This window comes from Poecile atricapillus, chromosome Z (assembly GCF_030490865.1).
Source record: "Poecile atricapillus isolate bPoeAtr1 chromosome Z, bPoeAtr1.hap1, whole genome shotgun sequence".
Lineage (NCBI taxonomy): Eukaryota > Metazoa > Chordata > Aves > Passeriformes > Paridae > Poecile > Poecile atricapillus.
Window position 1 is genome coordinate 13,113,135 of NC_081289.1, and position 19,950 is coordinate 13,133,084.

General features: G+C 36.5%; 1 protein-coding gene across 7 annotated transcripts in view; it reads right to left on the minus strand.

Annotated features, from left to right (window-relative positions):
- Positions 1-19,950, minus strand: part of LOC131572655 (SRSF protein kinase 2) — a 129,720-nt gene that overhangs the window by 24,003 nt on the left and 85,767 nt on the right. For all 7 annotated transcript variants that reach the window (XR_009276034.1, XM_058825908.1, XM_058825909.1 and 4 more), the window contains 8 exons: positions 18,656-18,807; positions 12,762-12,870; positions 12,129-12,216; positions 11,794-11,881; positions 6,562-6,668; positions 4,074-4,239; positions 2,006-2,031; positions 294-540 (listed from right to left, as the gene is read on the minus strand). Coding sequence is in view for 6 of the 7 variants with exons in the window: in XM_058825908.1 (XP_058681891.1) it covers positions 294-540; positions 2,006-2,031; positions 4,074-4,239; positions 6,562-6,668; positions 11,794-11,881; positions 12,129-12,216; positions 12,762-12,870; positions 18,656-18,807 (983 nt within the window). In the remaining variant the exon portion in view is untranslated. The remainder of the gene's footprint in view (positions 1-293; positions 541-2,005; positions 2,032-4,073; positions 4,240-6,561; positions 6,669-11,793; positions 11,882-12,128; positions 12,217-12,761; positions 12,871-18,655; positions 18,808-19,950) is intronic.

A 19,950-nucleotide genomic window follows, 5' to 3' on the forward strand; every position in this document is an offset into this window, starting at 1 on the left:
CAGTTCTTCCACTTAATGTGGCATGGTGACTGTTCTGTTGAATTTTCTATGTGCTTTTTTGAGTTGTTTATAGCTATAGACTGCTATTGATGGTTTTCTTCACTTCTCCAGTAGGTTTGATTTTTCTTTGCCTTTTTAGGTTTTGTAGTTAAAATTTTAGCTACAGGAGAAAATTAACTTAATGATCTAGGATAGTTTGGAGATTTTGTTCACTGCACCAGATGCAACACTGCACTGTTACTTTCCCCTCTGAAACAGTAAACTCAGGATCAATAAAAACAAGCAATACTAACCATCATCATTTCCAGGTTCTTCATCTACTACCTCTTCTATATCAGCTGTTTTTAGTTTCACCTCTGGGTGGTACTCATCTTCTTGTTCATTTGATGGTACAGCTGAGGTTACATTTTCTTCTATTTTTTTCCTTTCAGCTTCCCGCTCTAGTTCTTCTATTTCCTGCAGGCGTTTTTCTAGCAGCTCAGCTTGCCTCTTCTGTTTTTTCTTCATTTTTTTCTTTTTGTTTTTGGATATTTTTCCAACCTGAAATATTAATACCAAAGAAAGAAAAAGAAGTAATTCATTATTTTCAAGGTATCTCACATCAAACTCATTTACAGTTTGATTACCATTTTTTTGAAAATACTAGATGGAAACTAATTTAGTAATTATATTGCTTTTTCCAGTTTACTTCAGATCAAAAATGATATAGGATTATATGAGGCAACAATCCACCAAAATTTTACACAGTTAATCATATTTTTACATAGTCTTTATTAGATACAAGAGCAAAATACATTTATACATCTAAGATGCCATAATAAAATCCCTATGATTCTATAATCTTGAGTAAACACAATAATCTTAAACTTCAATCCAGATTAACAGATGATACTGCATGTGGAAAATAATCAGGTATCATATTAGTTGTTTGCATATAAATTTAATACCTGATTTCTCCCTTTGTGTAATGCAGGTAATAACCAGCAAAAGTATTCTGAGGAAAAGGACATGAGAAAACTAGAGACTGAAAACAGTGAATTTCAAATAAAACCTGTGTTGTTCTATTTTCTTGTAAAAGAAAAGCATTTTTATTACTCCCTTCTTGCCCAAAACATATGAATTACAAACAGAAGATGACCATTATGAAGTTTCTCATTTTATATAGCATAAGGATAGAAAAACTCAGGTACAACAACAAGGAAATGAGAAATTAACATACCAGAGCTTGGACTGAAATACTTCCTTCCATTTTAACTGAATTGTGGCTTCTATTTTTACTATTTGGTAAATGAGATCTATCCAATTTTCATTCATTGTTTAAATATCACAGTAAGAAATCCTCATAATATAATCAAAAAATAAAGTACAAGGAACAGAGAGAAACATTTCCTCAAAGGTTTATCTGTTAATCCTGTTATTTTCATAAAAATCCATGTGATAGTCTAAACAAGATATTACATTTCACAATCCTAATCATTTTCATCCATGTTGTATAAACCACTGAAACTGTACATGTTCTGTACACACAGAAAGCAGGTATGACCACAGATATTTCTGAACAGCTGTATTACCACTGGTTATTTGCTATATGCATATGGCAAAGAGATCTTTCAAACCTCATAAAATTGCCTCAACTTTCAGGCCTTGATGATTAAGGCCTTTATGCCCCTAAGACAGCTGCAATGCACAATATTTAGTGCATTCACCCATTTTCATTAGGATTTGAACGAATGGATTATTCTTCAAGAGAAGAAAATGGCAATGCTTAACTTAGTTTGACACAGCTATAGAACTACGTGTCTGTGAGAATTTCCATCACAGAAATACTGTGCTTAAAAGTGGTACGGTCAGAGACATGAAAAGAAAAATGTTCTTTGAAAGATAAAAGCTTTATTCAAAGGAAGCTTTTAAAAAGGGTCAAGGCTACTAACAGTCTAATACATATTAATACACAGAGAAACACTGAAAATAAGGCAGTGAAATTGCATTATATAACAATACTTACAGGTTTTTGCTGTGGAGCTGTACTCACTAAAAAGAAAAAAAATAAATTATAAATACAATGAAGGTTTTCTTTGTCAAAAAACAACTCTATAAAAGCAAAAACTAGTAGAAATAATTAAAAATTATTCTTAACTAAATAAGGTAGTATTACATTTACTTTGTTAGCCAGATTTTTTACTGTTTACAAGTACGTGCTGCCTGAAATCATTTGATGTCTCCATTAAAGCATCTGTGATTGAAGGGAGCTAGCAGCTATCTGTATTCACTGTGTTGTGGTTGGCAGAGTTTATGGAACTAGAAAAAAAAAGGCTGAACCATAAAGAGTGGATAGAAAACATCAAATGACTGCAGAGCTGTCACAGATTAAATGTATGCAGTCAGCTGGCAGAGCAGGTATACACTGGTTTAAATAGTTCAGGGAATATTGACAAAGGTTCAACTGTGTTGTATCCAACAGAAAAGCCAAATATTGATGCTTTTTATTCTTAAACAAGACAGTTTGATTGCTAGGGCTGGAGGCATGAAGAAGTGCTTGAGGCAAAAAACAGACCATATCACAGAAAAAGCAGCTCCAGCATGGGCCTCTCCAAAGCACCTCGAGCAGGATCCCATCAGTGACTGGGTCTGATGAGACTGCAATGCTGACTGCCACACACACAGAGCACCACAAACCACGTAAAACCTCCCCCTTGTGATCAAAACCAACAGAAATAACCAAATATGGGAGACAGAAGCAAAGTGAAAGTGAGCATGAGGAACTGAACGGGGGAGAACCTCTCACAAACCTCTCCAGATGCACAGGCCTATGGCAATTAAGGAATGCCAAATAAAATACAGGGTTGTTTTATAGGTTCAGATCCTGCTGCTAAGCTCAGGGAAAAATCTGCTTGAATACCCCTGAAATGGCAAGGTTTTTGAAAAGATTCTTAAACCTGAGCACTGCTATAAAAAAGGAAATTATATGCAACCTATTCTTGCAATGCTGTAAAGAAAACTCGTCTTCAGCTCCTGTGTGGAAAGCCATATATTTAATTACAATTTGCTAAGAACGAAATGTGATAAGAATGCCATTCCTTAGAATAATACTTATTTTAATGTCAGAAAGCAATATAAAGACAGCATGAACAAAATCAAGTTATTTCCCACACAAATAACATAAAATCTCTGTGATTACATATTATGTCAAATTCAATATAACATATTCACCATTTATACGATTTTTCATCTAAAAATATGTAACACTGTGAAATGGATTCTGACCACTGTATTTGTTCCTGATATAGAATGTGTTTTTAGCACACATCACAGACTTTAATCTGTGATATATCTTCTGACAATATTACAAAGCGAATTACTTCTCCACTGCCTGTAGCTGATGTGCTCAACTGGCAAATTAGTAGCAACCACAGTACTAAAAATATATAGTACTAAAAAGAAAATCACCAGAAAAGCCACACTTCCTCCTTGCTTGTCTTTGCTTTTTCCTTTGAACTTCTTTACCTTGGCTTTTCCTAGCTAAACATAAGGTACAGTTCTTATCTAAACTCTTGGCAAGCTTAACATAAAACACTTTATATCCCTACGAAAATGGGCTTATCACGAGTTCAGTTAGGTACATTAAATTCCATTTTTAAGAGTGAAAAACCACAAATGTGAAACTTTTCATTGCATCTTAAGAGTAAGTCACAACAGACAAAAAGGCAGATGATTTCAGAAGGATGCTGATGAACTTGTAAAAGAACTAGATATAATTTAGATAAGATTATTAATTGTTGTCAATATTAGAGAGGCAAGCCTCCAGTGTGACTAAAACCCAGGCATTAATGCTTGTGAGATGGGAGGGGAGTAAGTTTATACCAATAAATCTTTTTCTGTACTTGAGAACCCTAAAAACTTGAACCTGCAAAAAGAAATCATTACTCTGATAGTTTCCAGAGCAGGAATAAGAATTAAATAGACATGCACTTTTCACATGCAATTATTTAAAATGTGAATTTTCATTGAACAAAATACTGTTAGCAACAATATACTGATGTTTACTGCATTGCATTTCAATATCCTGTTCATACCTGCTGAGCCAGAGGGGGGAGGAGCACCAGCTTTCTGCCACTCGGTAGCTTCAGCAGCCATCCTGCGCACGTACGCATCGTCCACGCACATCAAAATGTTTTCTGGCTTTATATCCGTATGAATGATCTTGCACTTGCTGTGTAGGTAATCTAGACCCTGAAGCACCTAATTGCAAAGGGAGTTTTTAAAAACCTGCTTGAAACTGCAACTGAATTTACTAAGAAGCTCAATCTTCAGCTGCATTTTATAATAAGCCTGATTTTATCCCAATGCTCAAAAGTACCCAAAACTTGGAAAAAAATACATTACCAAATAGTAGCAAAAGCACACAATTTTCCCTTGCAGCACAGAATTACAGAAGCTTATGAAGCAAAACTGTTTGATGTACAATAACACCAGTGCAATGACTGAATTCCTTCATATTCAACTTTCAGAAATCAGTTTCTAAAACATGCGTAGCACAAGCTTTGTCCAAGTAGAAAAAGAAGAAATATCTACATTACCTTTAATAAGCAGCCTGAAAGCCTTACTAAATAATGCCACTCTCACTAGTCCAAACAGCTAATTCCAGTCTCACAAAAATAAAAGCTTTTTAATCTTTCAGGACTAAGCTCTTCCTTTTTTAATCAGGTATGAAATGCTTGAATTACCCTTGTCTATATTCAAAAAGCAATTCAGGTTGGAAGACTGTGATTCAAACCTAAGTCATGCCACCTTCAAAGTTGTATCTAACCTCAGAATCAGACCAGCCTGCTCAGAGCCTTTATCCAATTCACTTTCAACTACCTCCCAAAATGCAGAATTGGCTGGGCTGTGCACTGCTTGCTGGGTAAAAACCTGAATGGACACCTGGCACAAGAGCTTGGTGAATAATGGAGTTACATCCAGCTGGCTGCCATGACCAGTGGTGTTCTCCAGGGCTCAGTCCTGGGGCCAGTCCTGTTTAATATCTTTATCAATGACCAGGACAAGGGGATCAAGTGCACCCATGCAAAACCTGCAGATGGCATCAAGTTGGGTGGGAAAGTTGATTTGCTGGAGGGCAAGAAGGCTCTGCAGAGGGATCTGGACATGCTAGATGATGGACTGAGGCCAATTATGTGAGGTTCATCAGGCCAAGTGCTGGGTCCTGCCCTTGAGTCACAGCAACCCCAGGCAGTGCCACAGGCTGGTGACAGAGTGGCTGGAAAGCAGCCCAGCAGAAAAAGACCTGGGGGTCCTGGCTGACAGTGGCTGAACATGAACCTGTGCATGCCTGGCTGGCCAGGAAGGCAAATGGCATCCTGGCAGGATCAACAATAGCATGGCCAGCAGGACCAGGGCACTGATTGTCCCCCTGTACTCAGCACTGATGAGGACACAACTCAAATCCTGAGTTTAGTTTTGGGCCCTTAGTATGACAAAGACATTGAGGTGGTGGAGCATGGCCAAGGAAGGGCAACAAGAGCTGAGGAAGGGTGTGGAGTGCAAGTCTGATGCAGGGAGCTGGGGGTGTTTAGTCTGTAGAAAAAAGGAGGCTGAGGGAGGACTTCACTCTACAACTGCCTGAAAGGAGGCTGAAGCCAGGTGGGGGTTGCTTTGTTCTCCAAGGTAACAAGTGACAGGACCAGAGCAAGTATCTTCAAGTTGCACCAAGGAAGGTTTGGATTGGATATCAGGAAAAAATTATTCACTGAAGGGCTGATAAGGCTGCCAAGGCAACAGGCCGCCCAGAGAAATGGTGGCATCACCACCAACGGCAGTATTGGAAAGAAGTACAGATGTGGCACTTAGGGACATGGTTTAGGGGTGGACATGGCAGTGGGTTAATGATTGGAATTGATGCTCTTTCAGGTAGTTTCCATCCTGAATCACTCTATGATGTATTACATAGATGCCTTCTCCTTGCTGAAACACCCTCTCCTTAAAATCACCTCCCAGCAACTTGATTTTCACAGATTAGAAAAATAATATATTTTGAAAGAACATATCCCAATGAAACGTTCAGCAGTGTTTCAACTTGCTAACAATCTGACTCTACAAAAACTTAAATACAGACAGACAGCAATTTCTTTAAAGAACAGATTATTTTCATTTTTCAGAAAGATACCATTCTGTACATCACTACCATCATCATCATAATAGTATTATTATTTTCCACAGTTATGATCATGTATTTTCCAGATTTTATTTAGAAGCATGACATGCCAAACAAAACTGAAATTTAAATAATTCTATGAAAGACTCATTGCTTCAGCTTTTTATTCTCTGAAGCAGCTCAGGAAACTCCCTTATTGTAGGAAACCTCAATTAAAAAACACAACACAAACACCCCAAAAACCCCATATACAGAAGTGCAGGCTACTCATTAAGATGGTCTTGCAAACTTGAGATTAAAACAAAATTATCTCAGATAGTAGTAAAAGTTCACTTCAAATATCCTTAATTCTAACCTTCAAACTGCTAACAATTGTGGAAAAACCTAATTAAAAGATTAACAAAACTTACCTGTCGAATTATGCTTTTTACACAACGGATAGGAAGGCCTTGATAATTGGACTTGATTATCCATTTTAGAAGATGATGTCCAAGCACTTCAAACACCATGCAGACATCTGTAATTTAATTAAGGATAACTTCCAAATAAACTTGTTTAGGACATCAACACAAATGTTTGCCTGTGTTCTGGCTAAAGGAGTCATCACCCCCTTTAGAGGGAAAATGGTTCCCCCCAAAGTGAGCATGGTAAAAGCTTTGGTAGTTCATTTCAAGTATGTATAAACCCATACAGAACCAGTGTCCAACTGCAGAACAAATTAAAAGAAAAGATTTTAATTACACAAATTTTGTCCATTACTTCTACATGCTAACAACAATATTAGGGTGAATAATTGAGTAATTGTAAAAAGTAACTAACTTATTTTTCTTTTATTTGAAACAGTTAAAAGTACTGATTTGGCCAATGATCTCTAGTTTTTAATAAATTTTAATTATATGAATAGAAGGTTTTAATAACAAAAGTGTGAAGCAACAGCGTTTTAGAAAATGAACCACAATAACCATTTTTTTATTAAGCTAAATAGAGTCATTTGACAACAAACACTAACAGTATGATAATGGATCTCTTAAAACCTGTAGCTTTAACTATAGAGAATAATGGCAATCACTAAAGAACTTGCAAACAAAGCAATGCAGAGCTCAGAAGTAACGTGCAAAAAACACAATGCCAAAATTTTTAATTTGACACAGCATTTATTACTGGCCCCTGACAGAGGCAAACAGTCAATTATCTGGGGAGATTATTAGAAAAAAACATGATGTAGAAATTTCCTGTGATTTCTGCTTCAAGGGTTCTCTAAGTTAAGAGATTCTACACCTACATGTCTGGGTAGGTTACTTTTCTATTGAGAAAATCTTCAGATATTGAAGCTAATTTAAAGTTTTACCATCCACAACATTCTGGAAAGAAGTTACACAATTAGACTACACCAAATTAATCCTCAAACATGAGCTGGGAATGACCTTAATGTACCTAGAAATCAGGAAGGATGTCAGAATTTTGATTACATGATGCTATAACCTTGCAAAGAATAATGTAATATAAGCAACCGAAAATTAATTGACGGATATTGCAGGAAAATCTCAATGAATTAGACTACGTCAGAAACCATTCATATAGATGACCACATCTACACTGTTAGAAATCTTACCTAACTTCTCTAAGTTTTATTAACTAGAGTCTTGGCAATGATCTCAAGGGTCACTCCCTCGTGCCAAAATGAGGCTTATCTTGTCTGTCAGTTTATCATACACATGCTTCTGAAGTACCTACCTATACACATAAAGGTAACTCAAGTTTTAACATCTGCATCCTCTGTACTGAAGTTACACCAACAGTAAGATGTCTCAAGACTGGTCAAAGCACACTGTGAAGAACTGCAACACAACTGTTGCCAACTGTTCATCTCATTTCACATTCCTGGATTCCTGTATTAGAGGAGACACTGAACAGTCATTCCCCACTCACATTAGCTGGGTCAGAACTCTAGTCCATTCAGAAGAGGAAACAGTCTTGGTTACTTTACCCCATAATGAACACAAGTCACTAGCAGAGCACACAGCCACCATAAAGGATGAGCAGAGCACATGAGCTCTGCAGGGCTTATTAACTGAGCCCACGCAGTCAAGCTGCAAAGCTACAGCAACACAGATTGCAAAAAGGCAGGACACTGCAACATTCAGGAATGAAATATAGGACACCCGCCCACAGTCCTTCAGACCACTGCTGCTGCACTCTCAGATGCACATTCCTGACATTCCTTGCACTTACAGAAATGTTAAGCCTTGCCAGTAACCAGATGAGAAAGGGATGTAGGGAAGTAAACAGCTGAGAGGCAAGGGGCGAGCAAGGGGCGAGCACCAAAAAGGAAGATGTAAGAGGAATGGAAGAGGCAGGCAGAAAGAGGGAAGGTCATCAGAAAGTGATGTCTACCTGAAAAAAAAGAGATTACAAGAAATTCCTCCCTTTCTGGGAGGATTTGGACAAACTCAAGGGATATTGCATACTGGAGAGACAACTGTAACGGAGAGAAGATACAGAGCAGGTTCAGTGTCGGGAGTAGGTATGCAGAAATGTGACTGCTGCCTGATTTACTATCCTGATCTGAAACACATTAGCCTTAAGCCAGACTGTCCAGAACAAAGAGTGTGCGAAAACCTCTGCATTAACTATTAGGAGACCAGACTTGCAAGTCCCAGGATCCTCCTACAGCATCAATAACCTGACTGGTGAGCAGGTCCAAAAAGTCCTGCAGCAAAAAATCCCTGAAGCCCACCTAGAAGACATGCTTCTTGTGAAATGCTCTTCAGAGCAGCATAGGGGATACCTCACAGAAGAAAAACTAAGCACAGCAGCAAAAGTCAGAGTAAATATAACATTAATCAGCTGACAGGTTAAAGTACTGAGAACTGTGCTTTCTTGAGTCAAATCCTACCTGTAACTATCTATCTGCAAATACATATTACTCAAGCATTTAGAAATATGACAAAGGCTAAAGACTAGTTAAGCTCTAGTACCAGCACAGAAGACTTTAGGATGCATCTCAGCTGCTTTTGGACCGGCAGCATTTAGGCACTATGACATTTAATTAATACTCTATATCTTTGGAGATACATTTATTACAATCATTATAATGTCTGATTATGTGGGAATGTTTCCTTACTTCTTCCATTTGTCTCTCAAAACACTTGTTCCATTATGTGATTATCTGAATCTCTCATTAAAAAAATGCTACACTGAAATGAACATTTATTATGGCTCTAAAAAAAAGTCCACTGCAAACATAGTAATTTACACTTACTGAAAACACCGAAGTGCCCAAGATCATGAATTCCTTTATTTCATGAAAAAGTAGTAACTGCAATCTTTGCAAAATATACAAGCAGCTAAAAAGTTATCAGCCTAGTGCAGCATAACACATTATTAAAATCCCTCTGTATATAAACACTTACTACAGCTCCTAGGAGAAGGATGATAGTTTGCAGTCACACAGTGCAGACCAATGGCTCTGCACATTCCCGGCTCTACTCTATGTAGTTCTTGACAATTTTCCCTGTTTGGAAGCTCCATGACATTTTGTGGTATTAGCCATCCAAAGGATTCACCCACCACTCTTCTGTCTTGTTTTAGCTTTCAAATGCATTCCACAACCAATAATCAAGCCTCTATGAAGCATATGCTGTTTTACAGTCAAGCAACAGATATTCAGTGACTTGCCCAAAGGAAGCTGGAAACAGCAGAGCATGGAAAAAATCTCAAATTACTCTATTTCTCTCAACCTCTGCAACTCATCAGTGACACTAATGTAGCACTAATATGGCACTTTAAAAAGTAAACAGCACCAAATATTAAAATCAATTACCTGCTCCATCGTAAGAGAATCTACACCAAAGATTATTTTCCCTAGAACTTAAAAAGGAGCTGATGAAATAATCAATGCAACCAAGTGCTGCTCAAATAACTCAGGATGCACAAGCTGTTCTCAGGAAAACTCAAAGTATAAGATACTCGGTATCATATTTTTGCTGGCAGTCAGGACTTTGACAGACTTCCAGATGCAATTTAAATTTGAGTCCAGCATCAGCCCATCCTGTACATTGGCACTTTTCTGAAAAATGTACTTTTCAGTAAGGCAGGAACATTTGTCTTCTACATAAAAATTTCTGTACTGCCTGTTTTCAACATGAAGGCAAAACTGAAATAGAATAAATCAACATCAACTGTCCAGTTTCAATCTGCCAATACAAAGCTACCTGATCCCTTATTTTTCACTAGCACTTGGTCTCTTTCGGTTTTCTCAGTGTAAGTGCTATACTGTATAAAGATGTAAGTTTGTATATGCTTTCAAATTATTATCACTAACAAAATTTACTCTTCACACCTAGAAACAGCCCTCACCTTTAATACAGTTGTATTCTTAGCAAGAGTTTAAAAACATTATTGGGAAATTGCTCTGATAAACAGGTAAGAGTTATTTCTACATATAGCCATGAATGCATTATTGTAATCTTTATTTCATATTACTGTTTCACAATAAAAGAGTAAATCAAAATTTTTGGTTTCTAAAAGTAATTATTCTTCAACTGTACTACTGTCAGATGAAAATGAATAAAAATGAGGCAAAGGAAAAGGAGATTAGACACCCACCTAACTAGAACTGAGAATACCTGACCCCACACTCTCATTCTCACCACATACCCAAAGGTTCTGTAACTAATGTCAACAGACAGATGAACGGGATGAAAACTGCTTGCACACTCTATCCAAAAGGATTTCTAGTGAGCATTCAGATCTACTGACAGTTACCTTTTACATTCCTCTCCTAGAAGATGGGAGTTGGTGAAAGGCACCTTAATCTGACCTGCTGAAGGTTGAAGGCACATCACCAAAATCAATGTATAATTAGGCTCTCTAGAGCAGGAACTGTCTCTCTCGCACTATTATACCCATGAACAGTGAGGTCTGCTACTGGGCTCCAAAACACAATGGGCACACACGAGTCCAGCTGTAACAGTAAATGAAAGCACAGTAATATAATAAGCTGCTGAAATATCTAATACAATTAGCAAGGAGAACTCAGTTTAGCTCGACTCTAAAATCAAATATATTCACAGACCCAAAATTTACCCTGAGAATGAGTCAGTTATATTTCACATTATCTCTCTCTTTTTCCACCACCCCTCTTTTGCTTTTTTAAAGGAAGCTTTCAAAGGCAAAGCTTCACAACCTTTGCCAAAAACAAGGTTAACACCAGGCCAAAAGATGATTACGTGAACAAGAGAAGCCTCACACTTCTCACAAGAAAACAGAAAATAAGCTTTTTCACGACACTGACAATTTCTCTTTACCAGTCTAGAACAAAAAAATATTTGTAAGCTTTAATTATTACAAATGTTTTCAATAAACTCTATTTTTTAAGTAATCTATCTCTAGTTACACCTGACCATGACAGGACACATAAGACTTCTTTTTTACTTTTGCATTGTGTTCAGAAAAACCAGAGACTCTCTGGCACTCCAGAGAGTGCCTTACGCACTGCACTTCTCTTTCCATCTACATACATTTTGGTGTTTCTACTCTGCATGTTTCAAGTAAGATTAACTAGAAAAAATCCAGAACTAAATGCTTACTTAGTTCAGTAGAACATTTTTAATGAGAATGCCATGTTTTCAAAAGGATACGAATTCCATTCATTCCAGAAATTTTGAAGTCATCAATTAGCTGTACAACCATATCCTTGTTGGGATCATTAGGGTCACTTTCACGAACCTAAACCAAGAATGCAAACACTGACATTTTAGGAAAAAAATCACTTTAAAATACTAATTAGTTAGATTCCCACAGAAACTTAAGTATTATGGAGCTTCAGAAAACATGTTAACTCATAATAAGCCAGAAATTTAGAGGATAATATGTAAAAAAACAAAGAGTTTAGAATCAATTCTCTGTGGTTCTTTTAATTCACTTTTACTGTTATTATTGTTATTGAACACTGTATTACAATAGCAATACTTACACATTTGAGCAACTTTATTTCATCCAAGGCTGTCTCTGTATAATGCTGGGCACTTTTTACAACTTTCATCGCAACAAACCTTTTTCCCCTTGAAAAGAAGAGACACATTTTCAACATGTATACCAAGCTAAAATAAACATACTTTGAAGGTTGGGAAATTTTAAATAGAATATTTCATAGTCTAATGCATTTGTACAGAAAATGCTGAAATTACACTTAACGACAACTTTTAACAATACTCTTAACATTGTAACTTATTGAGTATTTAATCTCCTTGATGCTAGTGTCCCTAAAATAGGAATCTGCTTACAGTTTTTATCATTTAATGAAGATAATTACATTTTTTCATTAAAGACACAAAATAAATAATCTAAGTTTATTCTTGCATGCTCAAGACAACATACAAATTTAATAAGCAAAGCTAATTTGTCAAAGAAAATAGGATTACATTTATTTCTGAGAGCTTCTATAAACTACTCCATTAATCAAGGGCAAAATAAGACTATAGGCATCTTTCTGCACAAAATGACACTAAAAGTTTACATAACTTCATCATGCACATAAAATAAAAGTTAATGCAAACAAAATAAAGTAACGTATTAAGAAATACATGGAAATAAATAGTTTTCTTACTGCATATCCCAGCATAGCCAGACTGTAGAGAAGTGTCCCCATCCTAACTTTCTAATAACATGATATCGGCCATTGAAAAGATCACCAATTTTCACTGGATGATAGCCTCCTTTCATGAAAAAACAAGTAGAAAAAAAGAATATTTAGAAAATAAACAATAATTCCCAGGTTTTCAAAACATTCTCTTGTAGTGTAAATTTTCCTCTTCAAATTGTTCTGTACTATAAATAGGAAATATAAAGAAAACTTTAATGGTAAAAATTCTGCCCTGCTTGGCCTGGAGGGAAAAAAATCATGTCCTGTAACTACTGTAGAGTTTATTCACCCTTCTCTCTTATGGCTTTTATTTATGGTAATCTTACCATCTGTTCTTTATTTCCTCGGGCTTATCTTCCACTTCACAGACAGTACAGAAAAGATCTACATTATTTCTTTATCATATCTGAAGCCCCTCCAGTCAACATATTTTGGATGACTGCAGAATCTCAACAGTGATTGGTTTAATTCCCATTTGTTATCAAATAATAAAAGCAGCAATAAAATACTTCCTGAGAAAATGTTAAGAACAACGCAGACTTCATTGGTGCTGTTCTGCTTGGCTCCTGATTCACAGCAGCAATGGATGTGAATCTGATGTCTGAGGGTTTTACAGTGAGGAGAAAGAAGAGAAAAAAGGCAGCTCTAGGCTTTGTCTGAACTGCTTTTTCATTACTGAAGTCTGCAGTCCAAAGTTAAACAACTACACAGGTTCTCCACAACCCCATTAGGCAGAAAAGCCAACAGGACAGAGCAAGCTGGAGCTCAGGTTTCTAGGAGGTATAATGGAGCTTTTTATTTCCTTTGTATTTTGGGAGACATTCTTACTCCTAGTTAAACACAGGGAAGACAATGAACACACAAGATATTTATTCATACCTTAACAGACCAACAATAACATCCATAATTTTGCCTAAATTGCAAACAAATAATAAAGCTGCACCATGCAACCCTCCAGGACATCACCAGCAGCAGACTCAGAGCAGCTTTCAAGGAACCACTTCTTTGTCTCTTTCTGGTCCTTCACAATGCCATGACCAACTGTACTTTTGCAGGATCCTCAGCTACTGACTAACCCATTTAGAATCAGAAAAACCTCAGACTACTTTCTCGAAGTTTCTGGGTCTGTTTTGAATGCCCTGAAAATCTTGTTAGAAGTGGTTAAGACAACAATGTGAATTTATAACTTAATTCCTTGAATTTAAAACAGGGACTTCTCTCATCTCCTTCTATCTGTGGGAACAGTGATGTCAAATCTGGATATGTTTATATTCTTTATTGCTAATAACATCTTTTGCCTTAACATAAGTTCAGCAGTTTTTTATTAACTGCAAGATTTTTTATATACTGTAAGAGCAGATTAATAAATTTAACGCAACTGTGCTACAGAATTATAATGATTACATAGGAAAAGGATAAAGCTTAACTGACGTATTGTGTTAGATGCTGGTGTACCTAACTCACACCTTTGATATATGTGTGCTAACGTGTAACTGCAAGCTTAGCAAACAGCAGACACAGCTTCACCCAAAAGCTGACCCTTCCCTCGGGGAAGACCTCCCCAGCCCTCTCATCATTGGGAAGGAAATGTTCATGAAAGCTGCAGGACAACTCACCCGGTAAAGCAAAATGATACTTTCATTTCCACTGCTGAGCTGTGCCAACCTCAGTAAGGATGCCCACACTGCCAAGCGGGAACTCCTTATTTCCAAATCAAAAACCAGATCACTTTTGGAATACCTGACCAGATTTACTCTCCAGTAGAGAAGCGGGGGGCATGGACTTACTGAGAATAAGGGCTGACTATTATACTGTCCATTTGCAAACAGAAACAGTATCAGCCACATATGAAGCTGAGTCTATTGCAGCTTCATTAATATAGAAATTTGCTGATTAAATGCAAGTACATGAATCAGTACTGATACAAAAATCAAAACTAAATTTGATTTTGTCTATTTAAGCATCCTTCTAGTAACAGCTGATGGAGATATTTAATAATCTGGAAAAATATAATCATTATTTAAGACAGCTCTTGACTGGTTTAAAACAAACAAACAAAAATATAATTACTTGGTAATTTTTTTCCCACAAAATTCTATGCAGGATGATGAAGTCATATATGCAAGAGGAAAGTTAAGAGAACATACAGAAATTCTACCTTCCATTATGAAAAGATTTTTCACATATGTGAAGTGAATCGAACATGATGACCTGCAAAATTTATGTGAGACTTCCACAAAATACACTATCACATAAAAATAGGTTTCTAGGAATAGTTTAGGCAAACAAGTGCCTTTTATGTCTGACCCTATAAATAGCTTTTGGCATACTTGTGCTTCAGAGTCAAAAAATAATCAGAAATTTGTGATAGTTTCCTCCCATCACAGACAAAAGAAAACAGCATAGAAAGGAAATCAGACAAAGTTAATAAACTGGGGCTTGGTAAGTTGTTTTAGTAAACTCTCCATGTTGGAAGCATAACAGTACTATATATGTAAAACTCATGTTGTTTTGATCCCTACATTACTGTCATAACTAATTATAGCAACACACCAGCATATGTGACAGATGCCAACAGTGGTAGCATATATAGCATATGAGTATATATATTTCACAAGATACTTTCCATTGACATAAGTCACAACAGAAGCAGTTTATCTCTTACCATTCCTGTACATGCTACTCTCTGCTTATTTGCATCAGCAACATATACATTTACAGGTTGTGGATAAACAGGTAACAACCCACTTAGTTATGCATATTTTAAAAACTGGTGTCATCCTATGATGAATGTAACCATTTAAGTTCTCCATGACATCAGAAGTATTTCTAAGTAATAGTAACAAGAAAACATCTATGCAAAATTAACAAGTTGATAAAAATTACGGGCTTTTGGAAAAACAAAACCGGCATTGGAAAATATACAATGTGTGTCATTGCTGATAATGTAACCAAAATAAACCCACCCTGTTGCAGTATTCACTGAAGCACACACAGAAAAAGAAGTGTCTCTCACAGCTAGCTAGCTACATGCATGCAAGAAGGAGGGTCAGAAAAATGAGATCATTATTCCTGGATGTCTCCTGAATGTATTGGTAATTGTAGCTGGCTCTTCTATGTTTGTAAAGGGAATTATTCCCTTTGTGAACTGGATGAATGGGAGACATCTCCAGGGGGCAGAGAAGATGATCAGAGAAGCAAAAAATTCCAATTACATCCATGACACAACAGACTCTGAAAGAAAAAATCATCAAGTGTTTCAAGGCTTTTCAGAGAAGAAAAACTAGCTTTACAAAGTACCCCTCAAAAAATCATGCAGTTGGACGTTTGATATTTCCATTTCTTAATCAAATAAATATTTGAAACTAATTTTATGCAAATTCAGTGACACAAACAGAATGTCACAGATTTAAACACGCCCTGGAGGAAGCCCCCAGGGAACGGAAGTTAATCTGCTTTTCACAGATGGCTGCTAGTCAGTCTATTTCACATCAGGTGCTAATACAAACTGATCCAATTTCCTCATTAAAAAACACTACTATGACTATTTAATAATCACCATGTAATGTGGTCAAGATGCAAATCTAGCACACGGTAACATACCCTTAAAAATTAAATTAGTAAAAAAAATACTCAACAGGAAGTACAGCTAACAAGTTGTTTGTTGAATTCCTGAAAAAAAATAATTATATAGTCATCATCAAAATTTCCTTCCTATGAAATTTCAGACTGTGGTTGAGAAGAGATGAAGTATGCTCTGGGCTTCAGTCAAAGATCCTGGAAGACTGCCATTTTGAAGACAAAATTAGGAATAAAAGAGACACTCCAGTAATAAATGGCAATTTCCAAATCTTTATCTTCCACTCTGTAAATACAGATTAGGCTACCCAAAACAGAAAAATACACTCAAACTAATAAAACATCTCTCAAAAAAATGGAAAATGTATCTAAAAGCCATTCTGGACTTCATTACCAAATAATTTTCTTATTCCCTATACAGAATATAAAATTTATACACAAAACCCAATATGGTCATGGAATTCAGATCCTTATGGTGTCCTTCCCTTCAGTTCCATGCCAGCAGATTGAAAGAAGGAAATGCACTGCTCAGTCTGACAGGAAATTAGGGTCAGGAAATAAGTAAATCCTCTACTGAAGCAGCAAAAGCACTGCTCTCGTAGAAACAAGTAATGATCAAGACACCCAAATGAACCAAACCTTGAACCAGCCTTGATATACTTCCAAAAATTCAAACCCTCAGGATAAGAAAAAAATCAGAAGAACTTCTATGCATACAGAAGTTTCCTTTAATTTTTCAGGAATCCTGCAAGTATTCTTAGTGTAACATACAGTTTATTTCAAAAGTATACAGATCTCATTACTGACCTGCCCTAGTTAAACAGGTAACTCATAAGCAGGCTCTCAACTTAGACTATTTTTTGTTTTGTGATCTAGCTTCTGCAGATGATGACATTTTAAAAGGGATACCAGAAAACAGACAACAATAGATTGTCTGAAATTAAATGCAGTCCTTACTTCATAGAATAAAGTCAGACCTTTGAAATGCTTAATCTCAAGGAAATACAGATGTTTACAAGTACACAGATGTTTAAACAAACCCTTATTCACTGATGGAACATGTTAAAGACACCAAAAGAGTTATCGTATGGAACAAATGTGTTTTAACACAACTAATTAAAAAACCAAACCAAAATGCTTAAGCATGGTTTAGCAACATGCTTTACTTTTTCCTGCTGTGGACTCTGACACCTAGTTTGAGTTTACTGTTTGACTTTCACTACTGGCATTTGTAAGCCACTTAGACATTTGAATATATTAATAAAACTTCTTACACCAAAATGAAATAGTCACTTTTCACTGTTAAATATGTAAATACAAAATACTTTTCCAAGCTGGAATGGGGAATTCTTAAAATATCACATTTCCAGGCTTATACAGAAAACTTCTGATTAAGAAGACATTATCATGTGTTTCTTGGTATGAGGAATACAGAATACCAGATATAGTCAAGTGCGCATAGAATGATTTTTGTATATTTAAAAATATTGATCTGAAATGACAAAATTCTAATGTAAGTATATTTGTATTCTTGAAATCTATTACAATAAGTAACCCAGAGTTGACAGAACTGTTATTTATCGTTTTTCATGTAAGTACAGTGCACATTCTACCCTAATGGAAACAGACTTGCAACTTTAGCAACAACTTTAAAATAAACTTAAATATTGACACCATTGTACCGCAGTTATGCTTTTACGCACTTAACAATATTTAAAAACTGAATATAACCAATACAAAAATTAAGGAAACTGAGTTAAAATGAAGATGTAGTAGAGAGCCTCAGACAATGCCGAGAGCTGTGAAAGACACCATGTGGAAAGGAAGCATGTAACATCTTAGGCTAGTGCAGGTGAGAGAAGAAAGGGGAAAAAAAAAGATACAGTTTAAAAAATAAATTTGGGTAAAGGCACCAAGGCATTTTAGAATGTTTTGGAGCATGAGAAGAGTTGCTTGTATTGGTTTGGGTGCTTCAACTTCTCTTACAATTCACATGAATCAAGGTAAGTTTACTCTCAATTCTTATACTTGGGACATAAGGAAGAATACAGGGATGCCATACTTGTATATTTATTGAAAAATGTATAAACAAGCTATGGCTAAGTGAAAAACTAATCTGAAGACAATTATGCATCAGGACCTGAAATGAAGGGCTGTTCCCAATTCTTGTATAAGTAAATTCCATGATTAAAGATCAGCTCTTTAAAAATCCCTCAAGAACCAGAACTAAGACTGGCATGACAGTGTTTACCCTCTCAGCAGTGGTGCACTGCACTCACCTTTACAGTAATCTGCGGGATCCTCTTGCTCCTCATCGTCCGAGCCCAAAATCTCCTCCTCTGGCTCGGGCGGCGCGGGCTCCGGCAGGGGCGGAGGCGGCGGCGGGGGGGGAGGCGGGGGTGCAGAGGGAGCTTTCTGCTGAGGCTCTGGCCTGCAAATGACAGAGAGCGCACTCACTAAAGAGCCTCCTCACGGGGGTAAGCCCAGCCCTTCAGGGGGTGAAAAACCAGGGAAGCATCTCACATTCTGTCACCTTTCAGAGCCTCTTTGGGACACGGGAGAGGCGTGCACAGGGAGGAACCTGGCCAAACCAAGAGCGGCTCTCAAGTGAAAGAGCTTGCGATAGACACACAAAGTATATAATGAAATACAGACGAGCTTTTGAAATTCCTGATGAGCAAATGAGACATTAAAACCATCTTCCTGAGCACAACTGAAGAAATATTTTTCAAAGAATATCAAGTTATTCAAATGCTCCTGCCTGCTAGCTGAAGTAGGAAAGATCTCATTAATGCACAGCAAGAAACAATCTTCTAAAGACACTGATCCAAATCTTAATGCCTTTCTCCTCTGTAGCTGCTGCCAACACTGGAAAGCTGTATCAGTATACAAAATACTGAAAACGTCTATTAGAAAGTGAGAGAAAACTCATCTTCCTAGGTACTCTACCATGCTCATCCCAGAGCATATCTTTAAAAAAATAAATATAAAGCATATGCTTTAATACACAATAATTAAAAAGAAACAAAACAGAATCGCCCACCAAAGCTTGACACCACCAGGCAAGAGATGGGGTTATATTTTTGTCCTGCAACTCCAATTTTTTTAAAAACCCAAACAAAGTGAAATATATTTTATATCCTGTTCTGAAGAAAGCTGTACTTGGTACAACTACAAATTACTCACATTTCAAAACTGAGTATTTTCAATGGACTTAAGTACAGGGTTGAGGCGATATGACCTCTTTATCACTTAATTAAGAAAGTCTTCCCCAAACAGGTTGATACTGTTATTTTTTTGTATTCATACCTCTTACAAATTAAAAGGATATACTTTCCAAATATATTTGCAAAGTAACTTTAAGCATTTGTACCATCAAAAGCTGCTATAATTTACATTTAAATCTACTTCAAATTAACCACATCTAAAAAACAATATATTAACAGTATTTTGTCCTTCATGTCATAAAAAAACAGAAATCTGTAATTTGCTGGTGTTTCAGCACCTACAATTAAGATCCAAATACTTCCTTCAACATGAGTAAAAACTGTACTTATGTTTATCCCACTTCAAG